The sequence below is a fragment of the Pseudorasbora parva genome, chromosome 1, assembly GCF_024679245.1.
Source record: "Pseudorasbora parva isolate DD20220531a chromosome 1, ASM2467924v1, whole genome shotgun sequence".
NCBI lineage: Eukaryota > Metazoa > Chordata > Actinopteri > Cypriniformes > Gobionidae > Pseudorasbora > Pseudorasbora parva.
In genome coordinates, this window is record NC_090172.1 from 9,187,891 (window position 1) to 9,206,571 (window position 18,681).

At 37.9% G+C, this 18,681-nt stretch overlaps 1 protein-coding gene across 2 annotated transcripts in view; it reads right to left on the reverse strand.

The window, feature by feature from the left end:
- ap1g1 (adaptor related protein complex 1 subunit gamma 1) overlaps window positions 1–18,135 on the reverse strand; it is a 49,456-nt gene extending 31,321 nt beyond the window's left edge. For both annotated transcript variants that reach the window (XM_067417654.1, XM_067417563.1), the window contains exons 1-3: window positions 18,000–18,135; window positions 3,063–3,266; window positions 2,813–2,937 (exon numbers count right to left, since the gene is read on the reverse strand). In XM_067417654.1, coding sequence (XP_067273755.1) covers window positions 2,813–2,937; window positions 3,063–3,263 — 326 coding nt within the window. In that variant the 5' untranslated portion in view covers window positions 3,264–3,266; window positions 18,000–18,135. The remainder of the gene's footprint in view (window positions 1–2,812; window positions 2,938–3,062; window positions 3,267–17,999) is intronic.
- Window positions 18,136–18,681: the final 546 nt, after the last annotated feature.

An 18,681-nucleotide genomic window follows, 5' to 3' on the forward strand; every position in this document is an offset into this window, starting at 1 on the left:
TGCAAATTTGAAGGAAGGCAAGAAATAAATAAAAAACAACAAACAAATTAATCTGTCCATAGTTATAACAGCAACATTATTATTTGTAAAGGGAAGGAGAACGCTTCCCATATATTGATGTCAAATGTATCCAAAACGCATCAAATCAAATGATATTTTGGTGGGAAATTCATCTGATAAGAAATAACAGCATCTAAATCATTAATTTTTAAATTAGATTATATTGGTAACATGAGGAAAAAACTATTCGTATATTTTTTTTTTTTAAATTAAAAATAAACTTTCCTGTAGTTCAAACAATAGAGCATGATGCTAGCAACACCAAGGTCATGAGTTTAACTCCCAGGCATTTTATATACACTAATCAAAATGTTGAGCATGAAACTATCAAATGTTTTTTTTTAAATTGAAACCAAAATTGTAAATTTTATTATTCAGCCACATTGGTATCGCGTTGGGTTGCCACGTGATGTTAAATATAAAAATCTAAAATCTGAAGAAAGAGACAACTTGGGGTCTAAAATGAAGGGTGCTCCGATTAATCCTTACACTTAAGGTTGCAAAAGCTAGTCACTCAAGAGCAGCGAGTGTCATTAAGGTTAAGCAAACACCACAAGACAGCAGCTGTTTATTCGACTACTATCACTTTAAGAGCAAATATACAGATACAGTTACATGTTAATTTTCACCCGCGAGTTACGACAGGGTTTACGTGCATACTCGTCAAGATGGTAAATAGTACACACATTTCAGCGCAATCTGTACTCGCAAGCTTTTTATCAGATGGCCTGTGTGTGTGTGTATGCGTGCGTGGTCTCTTGGAGAGTGCGCAAGTGCTGAGCGGTTTGAACACTGGCAAGACTTAAAAATAAATGCAAATGATAAACTTTAGACAGTGCAACACTGTCTCGATTGTGCAATTGTATAAACCTGTGTCAATTGTGCAGCTCGATTTTAGTGCAGATGCGATGCGCTGGGCTGATGTGAAGCCAATGAAGCATTTTGAGTGGGAAAGAGTACGCGCGTGAACTTATGTCTCACAGAAAGTTTTCAAATAATTAAAAAATTATTCAAAATAAATTTGAGCAAGTACATAACCAAACAGTGTTCAAAACTATCTGTTTACCGTAGCTCGATTTACAACAGTAAGCATGTAATAAAGTTTTTGGACCCACTTTATGTTAGGTGGCCTTAACTATATATACTAACATTTTAATTAATAATTTGATACAATGCACTTATTGTGTACATACATGTTTTTACATTGTATTTACATTTAAAAAAATACCTGCATGTAATTACTTCTGTAATTAATTTCTGTAGTTACATTTGTAATTCCACAGTTGGCACTTCCCTTACACCTAACCCTACCCTTAAACTGACCCATACCACCACACCTGACCCTAACTCTACCCGTATCTCACCTCAATCAGCAAAGGTGTTTTGCAATACAATTTAAACACAGTAAGTACATTGTACTTATTCGTTGATGTAAGTACATAGTACTTAAGGCCACCTAATATAAAGTGGGGCCAAGTTTTTAATTCCAGTCGTACTGGTAGATTTCAAGCATATCTTTGCGTCATAGCATCACATCTGTACAAATAAAGAAGGAGTCCCACTTAGCAAGTTATATTGCACCATTTCCGATTTATCCGTTGCAAAAGTCTTCGGACTTCGGAAAGGCTACAGAAAGAAGAGAATTCAACTGGGCTGATATATAAAAACAATGATCAAAAGGGCTTTTAAAGGTGGCATGAAGCTTTTTTTCCTGCTGGACAGGTAAAACATTTCAATGGTTGAATTAGGCTTTGTAACAGTAGCATACTTTTTTTCTGTATAATTCATTCCAGTTACGGAGTTTTCTTTGTTGTGTCTCTCGTTTTGGTATGTGCGTTATGGTAAACGTCAACTATTTTGTGCTAGCTCTTTTAGGAAGCAATTCACCTCTAACGTTACTCTACATAGCACAGAAATGGAAACTGAACTACTGGTAGCCCTATTGGACATTAAACGTAGTCATACATTGCTGATGTTAACATTAACATTTTGAAAAAGTAAAATTTTCATGGTTTGACGTGATATGATAAACGATCGTCAGATTTAAATCATCGTGATTTATTGCAATACTTTTTCCCCTTTAGTTGGTCAGAACAAAAGTGGATGAGCTACTTGCGTGTTCAGATGGCATTATTATGTTGGTTATACTTTCAAACAGTAGAGTCTGTGATTCTGAATGACAGTATCCACTGGTGCGGTGACTGACAGCTGCACATTCTCCTCAAAACATTGGATTCCTCTGCCCTGTGCCGTGCCGAGGCACAACTCGCTTTAAGTTAATAATTGTGCGAATAACTGCAATTGCAGGAAAAACTACAGACTGCAGCTTTAATACAGAAATATGAATTGTACCTCACCTTAAGCATTATAATTATTTTACTTGTGCTGGAAAGAGAATGAGACTGTGCCGCTGCATGTCATGCCCTCGCTCTCACGGCGGGCGCGTCAGCATGAAATTGGTTTATGAGATCAGCCTTTTTAGAGACCGCCAATCAATCATCCCAAAACGATTATCGGCCGATAGAGATCGGTTGCTGATAAATCAGAGCACCCCTAAATAAGATGTTTGAGGGATACTTAAAAGGAAAAAGAAAGTGATGCCATTTAAAATGCCATCAAACTCAGGAAGCAGCTTCCAATCATCCTGCACTTTACACTCTCCACCTACAACGATCACAAACTCCCACCAATTACACAGCCAGTTGTGACTGATGGAAGTGTTGAGACCAGATGAGATCCTCTGCTCACTCACTTCTTGATGCAGTTTGTCATCAAGAGATGGACGTCCTGCCTCTCATCCAGGAGCAGCATGGCTCCCAGGTATCCTATCCTTTTGTCTGTGAACTTCTGTGATGCAATCAGTTTCAGGCACTCCAGCTGAAAAATTAGATTTTGCCCATTAAACACTGCAGAATTCTTTCTGGTTAAAGTGGGCTAAAGATTCCAATAATAGCCCTGTTGTATATGACCCAATAATAATTTCTGAAACATTTTCCTCTCACCTGGCCAAAGTGTGCTGGGTAGCCCAACATGTGCATATAAAGCAGCTTAGCCACATTTCTACAGCGGTATGTGTTGTCCTCTTCTCTAAAGGATGATCTAATGGCAGCACACTCTTTCTGGATCATCTCCCGCTCCTCCGCCTGGGTTCGAGCCGTCCGGATTGTCCGGATCAGCTCCCGCAGTCTGATCGGAGCTGGCATCCTCTGTAATGAAAGTACAATGTCAGCCAATGGAATATCACAGTAGCTCCTATATATGTGCCACAAAGACAAATTAAGATTTATACCATCTTGGCACTTGCCAGAGCAACATACGATCTTAGGATCATAAGATTTTGACAGCAAGCAACACAATTTCACACAAAAACCCTCTCTGAAAAACTGCACCACTTTGACATCTCTACTGATTCAGGCCAATCTTTTTTTGAAGATGATGCACCACAGACAGTTTTTCACAAAGCTTTTGAATTGAATAGGGGTGTGAATCATCACTGGTCTCACAATTCATTTCAGTCTGATAACGATTCGATAGCACGATGCATTGTATCCTCACTTTTCAATATTACTGCGTAGGGCTGTGACGGAGCAGTTTTTTACCACCACGGTGGTTATTGATCAACCACCGGCGTTGGCATGGTGTTTGTGGGGAATGAAACAAACAATTAACTAAAACACTGCCCTATAGCCTAGTTATCACACAAACAGGAAACATAAGTTTAAAGAAAGCTTAAATGTCTGCTTTTAAATAAAACAATTCACATTTTAAAAATATATATATTGTTTGATTTAAAAAATGAGGCTCAAACATCTGTTAACAAACGTGCGTGTTTACAGCATGAGTGAAACAGCCTGCTAAGATTGAAATAAATAAAATAAATATCAGATAATAAAGTGAAATAAACGGGTAAATAAGAAAGTTAAATATTATAGGCTAAACTATAAATCGTTGGCCGTTTGAGTTCACGGGAAATTTTGTACAAACGCCGATGGATGGCATGATTGGAGAGATGGCCCTTGAGATTTGATGTATTCGCCCATTTAACACATATTTCGTTTTTACAAATCCGGCAAATGGCTTCATCCTTATTTAAAGGTTCACCTTTTTCGTTAGGCACAAATCCAAAATGATCCCAGATCGGCGATGTGGTATTTGTTTTCCTAACCAGGTCCATTGCTCAACACGAAATTAATTTGCAGAATGCAGAAAAAAAAAATTATTTGGCCACGCTCAAACTATGGAAACGTCATATATGGCATGAGGTAAAATTAGTGAATAAGCTATTTTATACACTAGTCTAAAAAACGCATACAGCTAAAAGGTACAGGTTATAAATAGCAACTGCATCATCAAACATCAAACACAACTTAAGTCTGAACACAGCAGACAACAGGACAATATAACGCTAACGAATACTAATAAATATTAAAAGCTCATGAAACTGTCAAGTGTACTAATACAATAATACAATTGCAATACGCTCACAGACAGTAAATGTTAAAATAGGGTGTTTTTTTTATTATTTGCTCGTGTTTTGCCTCCCTCTGCCATTTTATACTAGCGTGAGAAACACGTAGGGTGAATTAAAGGTGATTGGGACACTTTTGCCAAGTCATCTCAATAGCAAAATCAATAGTCCCAATCACCCTGAATTCACCCTATGTGAAGAATGTCACAGAAACATCAGTAGGCTATATATATTGTCTATTACGGCACTGATGCAGAAAAATCAATTTCCACATCACGATGCAAATTAAATTTAGATGAATTTTTGACAATAACAACTTTAAAATGTATTTAGAGTTCCCAGCATTTAGTTTCATTCATTTTAGACAGTCTTGTATAAAAGCCCCCTGAAGAAATGCGTACAAATGGGATCAGGTAAATCTGAAACCAGCCTATACAGGGTGTTCTTAAATCCAATTAGTTGAATAGTCATTCAGGCTAGTTCAACAGTAAAAAATAAATAAATAATACATTTGTACATCCCCTTGACAGTGACTTTTTCAGACATTACGCTTAATATATGATATTTCCGCTTATATAACATATGCTTTTCTCATTATATTAACTAATAAATTAGCTTTAATAGATTGGTACAGAATAATATACAATAGCAACCGGTTTTCTAAATGAAGTGTTGCCATGATGATGCAAATGGGGAAATCCCTCCTGCACCGCATGAATTAAGCACAACACCCTAGAGCACTCTCTTGCTCAGTCGTTCAGCAGATCTCTAAGAGTCCCATAAGACGCCAAGCATCTCATAACTGACTAGCACATGGCAATCTTTTTTATGGGGACAGTCAGTCTGGTAAAGGCAGACATCGGAGTATGTCCATAATCAGCTTCATCAGCCAATGTGACACAAGCCGGTGGAATCACCTGTGAAATTCCATTCCTTCAACAGAATCAGGTTTCAATCCACTGGAGGCTGATTAAAAATTAAAAGCGAGCACATACGAAGTGATAAGATTACATGACTGTCTATTAATGCCTAGCTACAGGAGCATATTTCTACAGCTTTCAACATCAATCCAGCTCCAACACAAACATCTGGAGCAAAACAAGAAGAAAAAGGTGCTTGAAAGAAACACTGACTTCAGAGGAAAGGGGATGTTATGCAATAAGGTTACAAAATGTTTAATTAATAAGGTAATTTGGTTATGGACACCATCTTTTGCTATACCAAAATGACATCTACCAACTAGTCACAAAAAAAAAAAAAACTATATTAGCATTCTAAATGTAGGCAAGAAACATTGTAGAAAACGTACATGGGGATAGAGGGATCACAGGATGCTGAGGTGACATTAACATTCGCCCCACTGGAGAAAACTGATCTTCAGCTCATAAACAGTGAGAATTAGAGGGATATTAGCATGGAAAGAGTGAGATGGGGCTGCTAATAGAAAGAGAAGGCTCATTTATCAAAAAACCTCTCTGGATTGTTATAGGAAGGTGTCGTAGGATCTGTGCTGCGGTGACAGCTTTGTGGCAAAAAGAAGTTAAATATATGAGCGTGGATCATAAAAACAGACCGAACAGGAAATGACTCATGCTGCAGACTGAGGTTGAATGGACATGGCATTACAGTACTTTCACCCCACACACTGTGCAGCTCCTCTCAACACAGTGATGAAGTGCATGGATGGTGTGAGGTCACCTTGTAATTAAATGTAAGTTACAAAAGTAAGTAATCAGTGGTGGCACCAGAAAGACAGAGCACTACAAGAGGATTACTGCTCTGATAACACACATTAATCACACCAGGAGATCCATCTCACACACACACACACACACACACATATTATATTAGCCAAGACACAACAAAGTTAATATTCCTCCCTTCCTCCATGCAGAGATGAGAGCTGCTTTTGGCTCTCCATCACAGTGAAAACCCGCACTTTAAATCTGTTAGCATGCAGCACCTAATTAAGCTGCTCGAGCCAGAAAGGAACTACAGTAATTACTTGCTAAACAAAGACATTCTCAGCATCTCTCTGCAGAAAAACAGAAGTTACATTCACAAATGGATGGACAGTGCAAAGAAGAGCATTTAAATGACAAACACACAATTTTCCAATTAAGCGATAAAAGCAAAGTGTTATTTCAAAAAATAAAACATGCACTGTCCTTTATCTTAAGTTCACAGTTAAGCTAAATTTTGTTCTAATGGTTTAAGAAAAATTCAAAAGAAAGAAATAGTATAAATCTTTAAAATAATCCACAATCCTATAGTTTTGCTATCGTTTTAATTTCCCTTACTGGTTGCCTAGTATTTTAACACCATTTCTTCAGCAATTTTCACGACAAGTAACCAGTTGAAATACTATTAAAAAGTTTACCATATTTAAGGTTAAGATTTGCTTTGGATAAAAAAAAAATCTTAAATGGATTCAGATTCAGAATTGCTATTACTGTTAATGAACTCGGACGTCTTGAGTGGTGAGTGGATTCTTCAAAATTGGAAACAATTATGTAAATAAAAGATTCATTAAACAGTCTCATTTATTGTAACATAACCTTGTGAGATCCCGATAAACTGAGTGAGCTTTTTAGTGATTGTAAAGGGAGAGCTCTTTGTATGCTTTCTGCCATGCCAAATTCCTTGTACAGTATGCAGTCTGTTAAAACTAACTATTGTTTGTCAACATAGACGCTTTATTAAATAATGTATCGGCAGTGTTTATGCTGGGATGTGTAGGTTGTGCTATGACAAGTAACTTGTCAAGGAAATCTATTTAAAGCTACACTGAACTAAACACTTAGTTCTTTCAAAAATATGTGCTCATTAATGTATATTTACTTCTTTTAAGTAATAAAGTATTCTCGTAAGTTTATAATATGCAATTGAAAATACATACGGGTGAGGGGTTCGAATGCCGGTCGCCATGTTGCCCCTCCATCTTGAAAGTACATTAGGCAAAGAGGGACATACCCGTAAATTCCAATGCCAATTTATTTAACAGAAGTTCCCTTTCAAAGCCTACAGCAAACGGCCGGTTTGGACTACACCCCTGCACTTCCTGCAAGAATGACGTCACTAGAACCGTTTGTTGACTAAGGCCGGAGACACACTACAAGCGTGGCGTTTCTCTTTCCTTGCACTAGAAGCGTGTCTGACGCGGCGCTGCTGCTGGTATTGATGTACAGGGAAGCCCTATACTTCACGTTAAATAATTATATTGCCTATTGATACAGCAAAGACAACGTCGGCAGTGGCCTATTGGCCATACATATTTATGGTATTGACGGCAAAATAGGCTACAGAATGCAACCCCCGTTATGATGAGGCGTGACCTTTCAGGGCAACGCGTGCTAAGCTGCTGTCCAATCACAACACGTGAACCGCTGGCACAATCAGAACTCCTTACGTATTTCTGAAGGAGGGACTTCATCAGGCTGTTTTAGGGACAGAGAAAACAGCGGTATAAGGATAAGTTAATTGTGTGAAAAATACTGTTTTTTTACACCCGAAACATGAACTCATGTTATATTGCACACTGTAAACACAATCAAAGCTTCAAAAACACACGAAAAACGGGACCTTTAAAGGGGGGGTGAAATGCTGTTTCATGCATACTGAGCTTTTTACACCTTTAAAGACTTGGATTCCCATCCTAAACATAGACAAAGTTTCAAAAACTAATGTTGGACGTTTGATGGAGTATTTCTGTGTTAAAAATACTCCTTCCGGTTTCTCACAAGTTTCGGCGAGTTTTTTTCGAGTATGGGTCGACTTGACGTTAAATAGAGCGGAAGGTCCTTGTATGGGCTGTACGGGCTCTTCTCCCGGAAGGGTGCGCGCGCGTGACTAGAGGGAGAGAGAGGAAATGCACGCTGTAAACAGTCTCTCAGGTGCAGTTCCAGTCGTCCGTGAACACTTATGTCGCGCCGCGCTCCACTTTATTCCTATGGGTGACGTCGAGCGACTTCAACGCTTCAGCACAGCATTCCGGGAAGGCAGCGCTGCATTTGAACCGATTTGAACGCAGAAATGACGGGAAGCTTCAAGGCATCGCTTCAGTCGCGTCGCAAAGTGGATTTCCACGGTCACTGCTGTCACAGGACTTCACCAAATCATACCAAAGAAGTGTGTTTTTGACAGAGCGGTCCTGCTTTGGAAGATGCCGGTGAGTAAATCAACTTCAAATGTCTCTGCTATTGGCTACCGTCGCATGAGTAAACATCAGTAAACGATACGATCGCGTGCTTCGTCATTCAAATGCGCTAACGGTTACTCCATTGTTGTTCTGTATAACGTTACACTATTCTGACTCTGACGTGCAAAACCGTTTTGCTTGCTACCTCTAAGGTCTAGTCACATACAATAGTCCATAAACCGAATCATGTCCTCATAAACTGCACACAAAGGCCCCTAAATACAGTACATACCACAGAGACGGACCTCCTGATGTTGCCGTTTCTCCTGTTCCAATTGATTTCAGCCTCAGATTTAATTGTGGATCATTATCTGTATTAGCTGAGATAGATGGGTTTCTCCACGATTGAGGACGTCACCGCTTTGCGCGCTTGTCATTCTTTAGCTCCGCCCACACGATACGCCTCCAGGCGGTCGTTTTTTTCCGGAAAGACTCGGTACAGCCCATATTTCTTTTATAAATATGATAAAACTAAAGACTTTTCGGAGATATGAAGGATGCAATACTACTCTATAGGTACTCAAGATTGACATGAGATTGACTGAAACTGAGTGTTCCACCCCCCCTTTAACAAAAAAAGACCCAAACTAAATATTCACTACACAATTAAAGCAGATGGTATCAATAACTGCTCTGTAATTTTTGCATTTCCTTTGTTTGCAGCTTTAGTTAAGACGGGGCTGCTAATTGCCCTTAGCTTGCATGGAGAAGTCTGCTAATGCTAACATAGTGCCAAGCAAGCTGAAGAGGCACTTAGAATTGAAGCATCCCTTCCTCAAAGAAAAAAGACTTGGCTTTCATCAAACTGGAAGAAGACCAACTGTGTGAAGGCACCTGACACGATACAAAAGGCTAGTAACTTATTGCTGGAGCTTATTGAAGTGGAAAAAACCCTGATAGCTAAACACTGCATTTAGCATTAAGCAATCAGAAATCAGGACTGGAACTACCCCATTATATAACAGGGAGTGATTTTACAGTTAAAAATAAAACTGTGTCATTTACTCACCCTCATGCACTTCTAAACCTATTTAGACGAAGCACAAACAAATATATTTTTAGAAAACATCTAATTTTTTTGTTTTTTAATTTGTTTCTCCCAGACAAATCACATACAAGTTTGGAACAACGTAAGGGTGAGCAATAGGGATGGGCATTTGATGTATTTTTGTTTATCTTGAGCACTGATAAAGGAAAATACTGGCGATAATATTTTCATTAAAAACAAGTTTACAAAGATTCATGTTGACAAATTAAAATAAATACATGTCTATAAATATATGACTAGATATAGACTAGAAACTATATCTAGATATGATTAGAAATATATCACTAAGAATGAATGACCCATATAATGAGATTAATCAGATATCCTTGATAGACAACATAAAAGCAACATTACAACCGGTCTCTGCACAAAGAGCTTGAACTAAATTGCTAGCCAGAAATTTTTACTCCTGTTGTGAATGCGCTCTTCCAGCAACAACACGCTGAAACATTGACAATTGAAGCACAAACACAACATTCTACAGTGTTTTCAATATATATAATAAGTATATGGCAGATAGGGGCTGCAGATCTTGCACTTAACTGTATTTTCACCAACTTTATCAAGTGAACTCGACCGTGTTTGTCTGAATGTGTAACTTTTTGTGGATGCACTCCTCTCATAACAACAATGCTGAAACGTGTGCAACTAAAGCAGAACATATTTTACAACATTCTATTAGAATAATGTTCTAATCATGATGTTAGGATTGGCATTGCACATCTTGCACTTAACTGCATTTTCATGATCATAATAATTTCAGGCATTGTATGCGCTTTCAAATCAAGTTTCACTATTCTGCCCGTTCTAACAGCTTGCAAGCCTTGTGCTAACCAATCAAACATCAGGTACCACCCCAAAATGCTGCAATAACTAATCAGAAAAAGTATATTTTTTAAAGTCACTGCAATCATTGTTTTCATGATCATGGTCACGCCTAAGTATCCATGCACATCTCTAGTGAGTAAATGACCATTTTAAACTCTGGCTGAACTAACACTTAAGGCTATGTAGTGTAATGATCTTTCATTAAGAAAGTTTAAAACTAGAGTTACTCAGAGAAGACATCTGCTTTGTACTCATAAGGACATACCTCTGTAGATAAAAAAAGTGTACTGTAAAGTGAAGATAATAGTAAAACAAAATCCAAAAATGTAATAGGGGGACTCTGCCTGGTGTTGCAGAGAACTATGATGGATCACCATTAAAATATGTGGCTGCCTTTCCCTCCTAAGCCCTATTCTGCCCATGCGCATAGCTTGCACAATGAAGGTGAAAGTTGGTCCTACTCCTGGATATGATGCCGTTTAGGCGGCTTAATCGAGGGAATAAGTGTAAGACAATAAAGTGCTTCCTATTCCCAGTATAGCTCCTGCCAGTGAGCTAGGCTGGTTTCAAAAGGTAATGGCAGTCTGTGTTCAGGAGAAACACATGATGGCTTTTTCTCATCCAATGAGATGGCACACAAACATGGTGAATCATTGCCTTGTATATGCCTTAATGCAGCAGATCTTCAACTTCATCAAGACAGCTAGTGATTCAGCATTCAGTATTGTGACATCCGTAATGCCAATAACCTTTAAAAATGAATGAATGAATGAATGAATGAATGAATGAATGAATGAATGAATGAATGAATGAATGAATGAATGAATGAATGAATGAATGAATGAATGAATGAATGAATGAAGAGTCCCTTTGCAGAGACTAAGAAAGCATGACTACACACACACCTAGCCACATAGCCACCAAGGCACGTGATGCCTTATGACCAACCTTGACAGTGAGAGGAAGAATGCCATTCAACTGAACTGTTCAAAAGAACACAAGACTGCTTTTCAAGCACAACCTAAGAACCTATTTGTACAGGGAAACCGCTTATAGTTCCGGGTTGACCTCACTGTTTACTAGGGCTGGGGGGGGGGGGGGGGACCATTGATTTCTCATTATTACGAACCAATATCGATTCTTAAATCCCAAGAATTGATTACTCATCCTGTTTTCAGTTGATGAATGAATGGAACATTGTAGCGCATGCGGCTTCCCATCTAAAAAATTGCAGTAATCTTTGTGCTTTGTTACTATTAAGTCTCAGATTTCAAATTATTTTTAATACATTAATCCATTTTGTTACAAAATTCAAAAACATAAATACCATTTTAGTACTCTGGCGTGAGATCGCTCAGGTGCAGCAGACAAACTGATCTTCTCTTCCACCTTAATACCAGTTACAGCGTGAAACAAACATGAACTGAAAGTGTGTTAAAGGATACAGTACAACTTACAAAATCTGTATTACGTCACATGGAAGTGCTCAGTGTTTCAGACGAGGAAAGACGTCAGTAAAACAATTTAAACAATGTCACGTTTACCTCAGAAAATCCATATCCAGTGTACTTGCTAGTCAGCTAGAAAAATTAACTCTAGGAGAACTTTGCTAAATACATGCACCAAATTACATTCATTAAATGTTCGAAGAAATATTTAATATAAATATTTATTATATATATTATTATATCTAATAATAATAAAAAACAATTGAGTAATTTAAGTGTTTGTATACAAATCAGTTTAATTTTACCTTCAATATTACAGTAGGCTACAACTGACTCCCATAGTTTACAGCATTATGATTTGGTTTCCTTGAGAAAATGTGCCATTTATTGTGCCTGAAATATATCCAATATAATCTATATTGAATCAAAATCAGAATCGAATTGTGAAATGTGTGTCAATACCTAGTCCTATAGTTTCGGATTGACCTCACATTTAAGAAGCCAAACTGGGTACAATAGAGGGCTTAAGGTGGCCCTAGGTGGGGTAGCTTTATACTTCAAGAGCAGAATACTTTCTCCATGGTCAGCCTTACGTGACCATAAGTCACATCACATACCTGGGACAATAAGTGCATTGTTCCACTGCAAGTCTCCTGCCAAAGGCATATAACTGCAAACTTTGGGACTCTGGTAAACAGGTGATGTAAAGAGACTGGGGAAGCCATTCAGCTTTGAATAGACAGTTTAAGAGGAGAGTTTCCCCCTAAAAATCTAACTCTAGAATTTAATTCATGTCGCTAAATGACACAAGAATCGGCCAAAACCACAAAGACGGCTGATCGGCCATGGATCGGAATTAGCTGATTTTCTGCATGATTGGCCCTGATCGGTGATCGGCCGATCAGTCACACGTGTCTCCGATTTTGAGCCGATCCGTCTACATGCGGCATACATGCGAAGACACTAATTATGCCATTTGTGGAACTTGACAAACCTACAAACACTTAACTCCATTACCACGTAGAACATGCACAGTTTGAAGAAGGTAACTTAAAAGGTAAAACGGCTAAAGCTGGCCAGAGCTCAGAGCCAGCCACAGGTCAGCAGCCTCTCCTATCTTTCCTTGGTATAAAGCAAAGAAAAGACCAAAGCATTTACAAAGTAAATTATGGAATTCATGGCACTGGACGACCAGCTGAATGCATTAAGCATCACTTCGTGAGAATTGCCATTTGAGTCGTAATATGAACACAGATACTCCAAGGTCTTCAAGTCAACCCGTCAAAAAAAAATTTGCTTTAAAAAAATGTAATTAACAGAATATATTAGGATAGATTACCATAGCTATGTTTCTGTGTAATAATAATACAATTTTCTTTTTTTATAAACAATGATAGATTATGATAATGGAAACAATTTTTCTTAATCATTTAAAATGTGAGCCTAAGAGAGCTGAATTCAGATGATGACGCCCAGATCTCGGTTTCGACAAATAGCAAGGTTTTCTCTCACATCTGCCTCCAGACAGTTATGTCTGATCACATGGAAGCTGCGCTTAGCAAATAGGAGAATAGCACACACACACAAATACACAACCACCTCAAGATGACCAATGGCCCGGGGTATTCCAGAAAGCAGGTTGTGTGACATACCTGGGTATGTTTAAGAGTAAGTAAGTGGATAACCTCAACTTTTATTTCCAAAAACAGAGGTAACTTTTAGGGTTCGCAAATAGCCATAGCAACTCACTCTCTGAACCTAACCTGCTCCAGAGCAGCTTATGTTCCAGGGTTAGTTTGCCTAAGAGGTATTCAGATGTGTTTTATAAAATAATACTTATATTAATATAAATACATTTGTTATAATATACAATATATTAATTCTAAAGCACCATTATAACAAGGTAATGTTTAAATGTTAAATTCAAATATTAAAATAAGGTTTATTACTTATTAAATTAATAATTACAAATTATTACTTATTAAATGTAAAGGTTGAAAAATATATTGCACAACCACCGAATAGGTGGCGACGTGCACTAAGCAGGTTATGCAAATCAGCATTAAACAAAAGAAAATGGAAGTAGAACAGTGTGCTTTTTCTCAGTGTGTTTCCATGGTGAATCATCGATTCGTCGCTCTTTTGAGAATGCCCGAATAACCTGGAACATACTCTTGAGTTGTCTGAACGTGCTCACAGACTCATTTTTGGAACCAGCATACAGCAGTAAGCAAGGTTGGGGTTATCAGCAGGGAGTACGGGGTATATGTGATGGTAAATCACCCTGGTGAATAATAAGAAGTGCTAGAAACTAAACAGAAACAGTCTCACCAAATAGAGAATGTATACGGCAAGCAGACTAGTAGAAGAGTTACGAGCAGGAACAGAATCAACTTTTTTTTATATATACTAAAAACCAAAATCAAGTTTTCACTTCACAAAAATAAAGTTTCAGTAACTAAATTTGGGTAATTGGACAAAGTATGTTATTCAGGATGTTGCATCATCAGGTAATAAACCAGTGGTATTAAAGTTCTTTGGCAACGAGCTTCAGCTTCATTTTTGGTGGTCTACACTGCCGATACACATGGTGAGCACAAAATAGACATTGACATTACAAAGCAGTTGATATTTAAAATATCTGATGAACTCTCACCTTGATTGGTCTCATTTAAAGAATAATAACCTACCAATTGTAAACAATCTTCCTGGTGTTATGAATGTCACTATCTTTGATAATGTCGATATGATTACCTGAGCTACAATACAGGTGACTATCATTCAGACATTAAGCAACCACTTTAATCTGCTTTAATCAAAAGACTCGCAAGCAGATGCTGTTGTCAATCAAAAATAGTAACTGAACACCACAATCATGGGTATTTGTATTACTGACAGGTGTCTTAACTCTTGGCACTATTTATGATGGACTTTTTTAAATTTGTAAAGCAAGTATTTTTTATTAGGAAAATGTGTAAATGCAAAACTTTGAAAGACTCATGGAGAAGTTGTGACTTATTTATTGGTTATTTAATAGGGCTGTGTATTGTTAGGAATTTCACAATTCGATTCGATTTCAATTGTTGAGGCTTCGATTTGATATTGATTTATCATCTTCGATATCGATTCATTAATAAGTAAATACACAAGTAATTAAGTACCTGAGTATATATTTTTTTTAAATAATGTGTGCAGTATTACCAATGTTTACGAACAAATTTACCCCAGCATGTTTCCTGTAATGGTTTATTTAGCAGAACAAACTGTAAAATATTGTACATGTGTTGAATACAAACCACAACTGTAACAAACAGGTGCTTTATTAACACCTCTAAAGTGCATACCTAAGTAATAGAAAGTATATTTCTTTCTTCCTAAACATTCAAGTTATAAAAGAAATGTAAACAGAAGCACAAAATGTGCATAATCATAAAATGAAGTGCAACCATTGATATTATAAGAATACAAAGTGTTTCCCAAAGATTCAAAAGCAAATAACTGTATAGTGAAGTGAAGCTGTTGTATTTCCGCTTAAACCATTCAAATGTATTGAGAGCGCTGGTTTGTTTACAACTAATGAGAGCGCCATGATCTACGTAACCATGCACGCTGCCGCGAGATGAACGCAGGTAGCCAACAACGATGTGCGTTTGTGTGTGTGTGTGTGTGTGTGTGTGTGTGAGAGAGTGAGAGAGACATATACAGCGCGTCTTGTACAATGCTGAACGCTCTCACTAGAGTGTTGCCCACAGTGCTGCCACTGGGCTGAATCGATTCATAGGATTTGATGAATCGATATTGAATTGAGAAACAAAAAATTGCAAAGCATTGATGAATTGAAATCTAATCGAATCCCCCCCCCCCCCCCCCAAAAAAGTCATCCTAGGTATATATGACTTTCTTCTTTCAGTCTAACAGTGTTTTATTTAAAAAAAAATATTCTAGCTTGTGCAAGCTTAATAAATGGAAGTGAATGGAACCATTTTTTTCTGTTGTAGCCCCATAAAATTACATGGAGTCTTCGGCCTTTGGAAGCAATGTATTTTTTTAAGAAAAATATCCATAAACCATTAATCATTAGCGGCCATAGGCAAGATGATTTCCAACCAAACACTGTCAGAACTGCCACAAGCTACACTGCCATAACTGGGGCAGTACCCTGGCCTAAGGTACAAAACCAGTACTAATTCCCACTGATATGTACCTATTAAGGTACTAATATGTACCATTTGGGGGTGAGTAGGGTACAAAGATGTACCTTTTCACTTTTGTACCTTAGATTACCACCACAGTGACAGCACTGTACCTTTTTGTCTGAGTGAAGAGTGACCTCTGACCCAACACATCATCATGACGTAGAAGTAATGCAAGCTTATGTGAGAGCAGATGTAGTTTGTAGATGCTCCTCTTCCCTCATTTCGAAATCTTTCAACATTTCTCTTTAAAAATTCTCATTTTAGACTTCATGACAGGTGTTTTGTTTTGCTCTATCCTATGCGCTTGTCAATGCATCACGTGTCAGGTCAGAGGTCACTCTTCAGCAGGAATTCCAGAAGACAGTGATTATAGTTTATAAAGTTAAAAATAAATAAATAAAAGCATTTTTCTTACCAAAAAAAAAAAAACATTGCTTCACTTCAGACGGCCTTTGGATTAGATTACCTTCATGATGAATGGGTGTTTTTATGGGCTTCAAAAACCATGGAGTACCATTTACTCCCATCATAAAGCAGGGAAGAGCAGGATATTTTTAATATAACTCAGATTGTGTTTGGCTGAAACCAGAAGAAAGTCATATACACCTAGGATGGCTAGAGGGCGAGTAAATTATGGGACAATTTACATTTGTGGGTGAACTAACCTTTTAATAGTCTGATGAATATTAACCATTCGTTGCAACCTTTAAACCATTCATTAACCAGAAAGAAAAAAAAACTAAAAAGAAAACTTGGCGTGGACAGAGAATGCAAATCTAAGCCAGGAATCATGCAAACTGCAGCAGCGACTGGGAGGACACGTTTACACACGGTCACTTCCTATATTTTTGTAACCTTACTCCACAATCACAATGAACAGATGCCAACACGCCATTCATATGCACCACACGCAAACGGGTGTACATGTATGACAGATACAACACTTGAGAGCGCAATTACGTAAAGAGTACAACATCAAGAACGATTTCACATCTCCCTCAAAACCACCTGGTGACTAAACAAGCCTAAAAACACACACAAGTGGCATCATACACCTCGTATTCTTGACATTTACCACTACTACACTTCCTCAGATAGGACCCTGTCTTTTTTATTTATAACATTCTGAAAAATTGTTCAAGGTTTACATGTTTCTGGACCCATCCCCTTGCGCTATAACGTCAAGTGCTAAGCTAAATGATAAACACTGAGATGAGAAGACATTAAGCTGTGTTTAAAAAAAGGGTAAGTTAGATTTCAGTCCTTTTCACGAGTAGTATCACTCGTTACTAAGTATTAAATACCGCTGTTATTGCTTCGTAATGTCGGTGAATGAAGTGCTGCGTGTCCGTTGCTAACAGACTGGAATCTAGTCAGGCCTCAAATTGAGCGTCGATTTGACGGAGGATTAAACACACACCTCTACTTTAAACCAACTGAAACGTTCATAAACTAGAGTCTAACTGCAATTTCATGTCTGGTAGCGGAACGTCGTTGGAAATACATCGCGAATAATAGTTTAGCGAGCCGACCGTTAGAGCTCGAGCGTATGACAGCGTCCCGGTACACGCGCAGAGCGCCGCCACCGAACGAGAGGCTCCTGAGCTGCTTTAGCTTTAGCCTGTGCGCTCCACTTCCTATGCAGCCCAGAGTCAAAACAAACTAACGCGAATAAAACCGAGCCGTTTGACAGCTCCCAACGTACCAGTCGTACTCGAAGTCGTTTATAAGGTTAAAATAAGGTCCGACTCACCAGCCGTTACGATACCAGAAAACAAGTGCAATCTTCTCAATCGACGGAAGGAGGAACGGACCAGACATTCAAAATGGCGGCGGTCCCAGCCTCAGCACTTCTACCGCAGGCGGAAGGTTACATGACTGATGTTCCGAACTTCAAATGCGGATGTAAGAAGGCGCGACCTGCTCTCGTAGTAAAATCTATTATTAAGGGTACAGAGATTCTTTGAAATGTCAAAAAATACTCATTATTTCATCTCATATGGCTGTTGTTCTTTATTTTATTTTATTTATTGCTGGTATACATGGTACAATGCCATATTGTTTTGGCATGAATATTAAAAAAGCTCTGGTAGTAAATTACTTCTTTTCAATGGTTATCATTATCCAATGTCAGCTGGAATGTGGTTGGGTCTCTTCCCAACACATATTTAAGAAAGAAACGCTCTTTCTGTCACGTTTTTTTTTTTTTATTATTATAACAAATTATGTTGGCCAAGTTCAACCTCTCTAAAAAAAAATAATAATAATATATATCATAAATCCTGTTATATTTCCTTATCGCAACACCAACTCTTGGATTCGGTACATTAACTCAGTATTATTCTTGGTAATTTATTTATACTTAGCCTATGTCTTTCTCTCTTTTTGTAGACTATAATTCGTATATTTATTATGGGCGCAAAAACAGTTGAAAC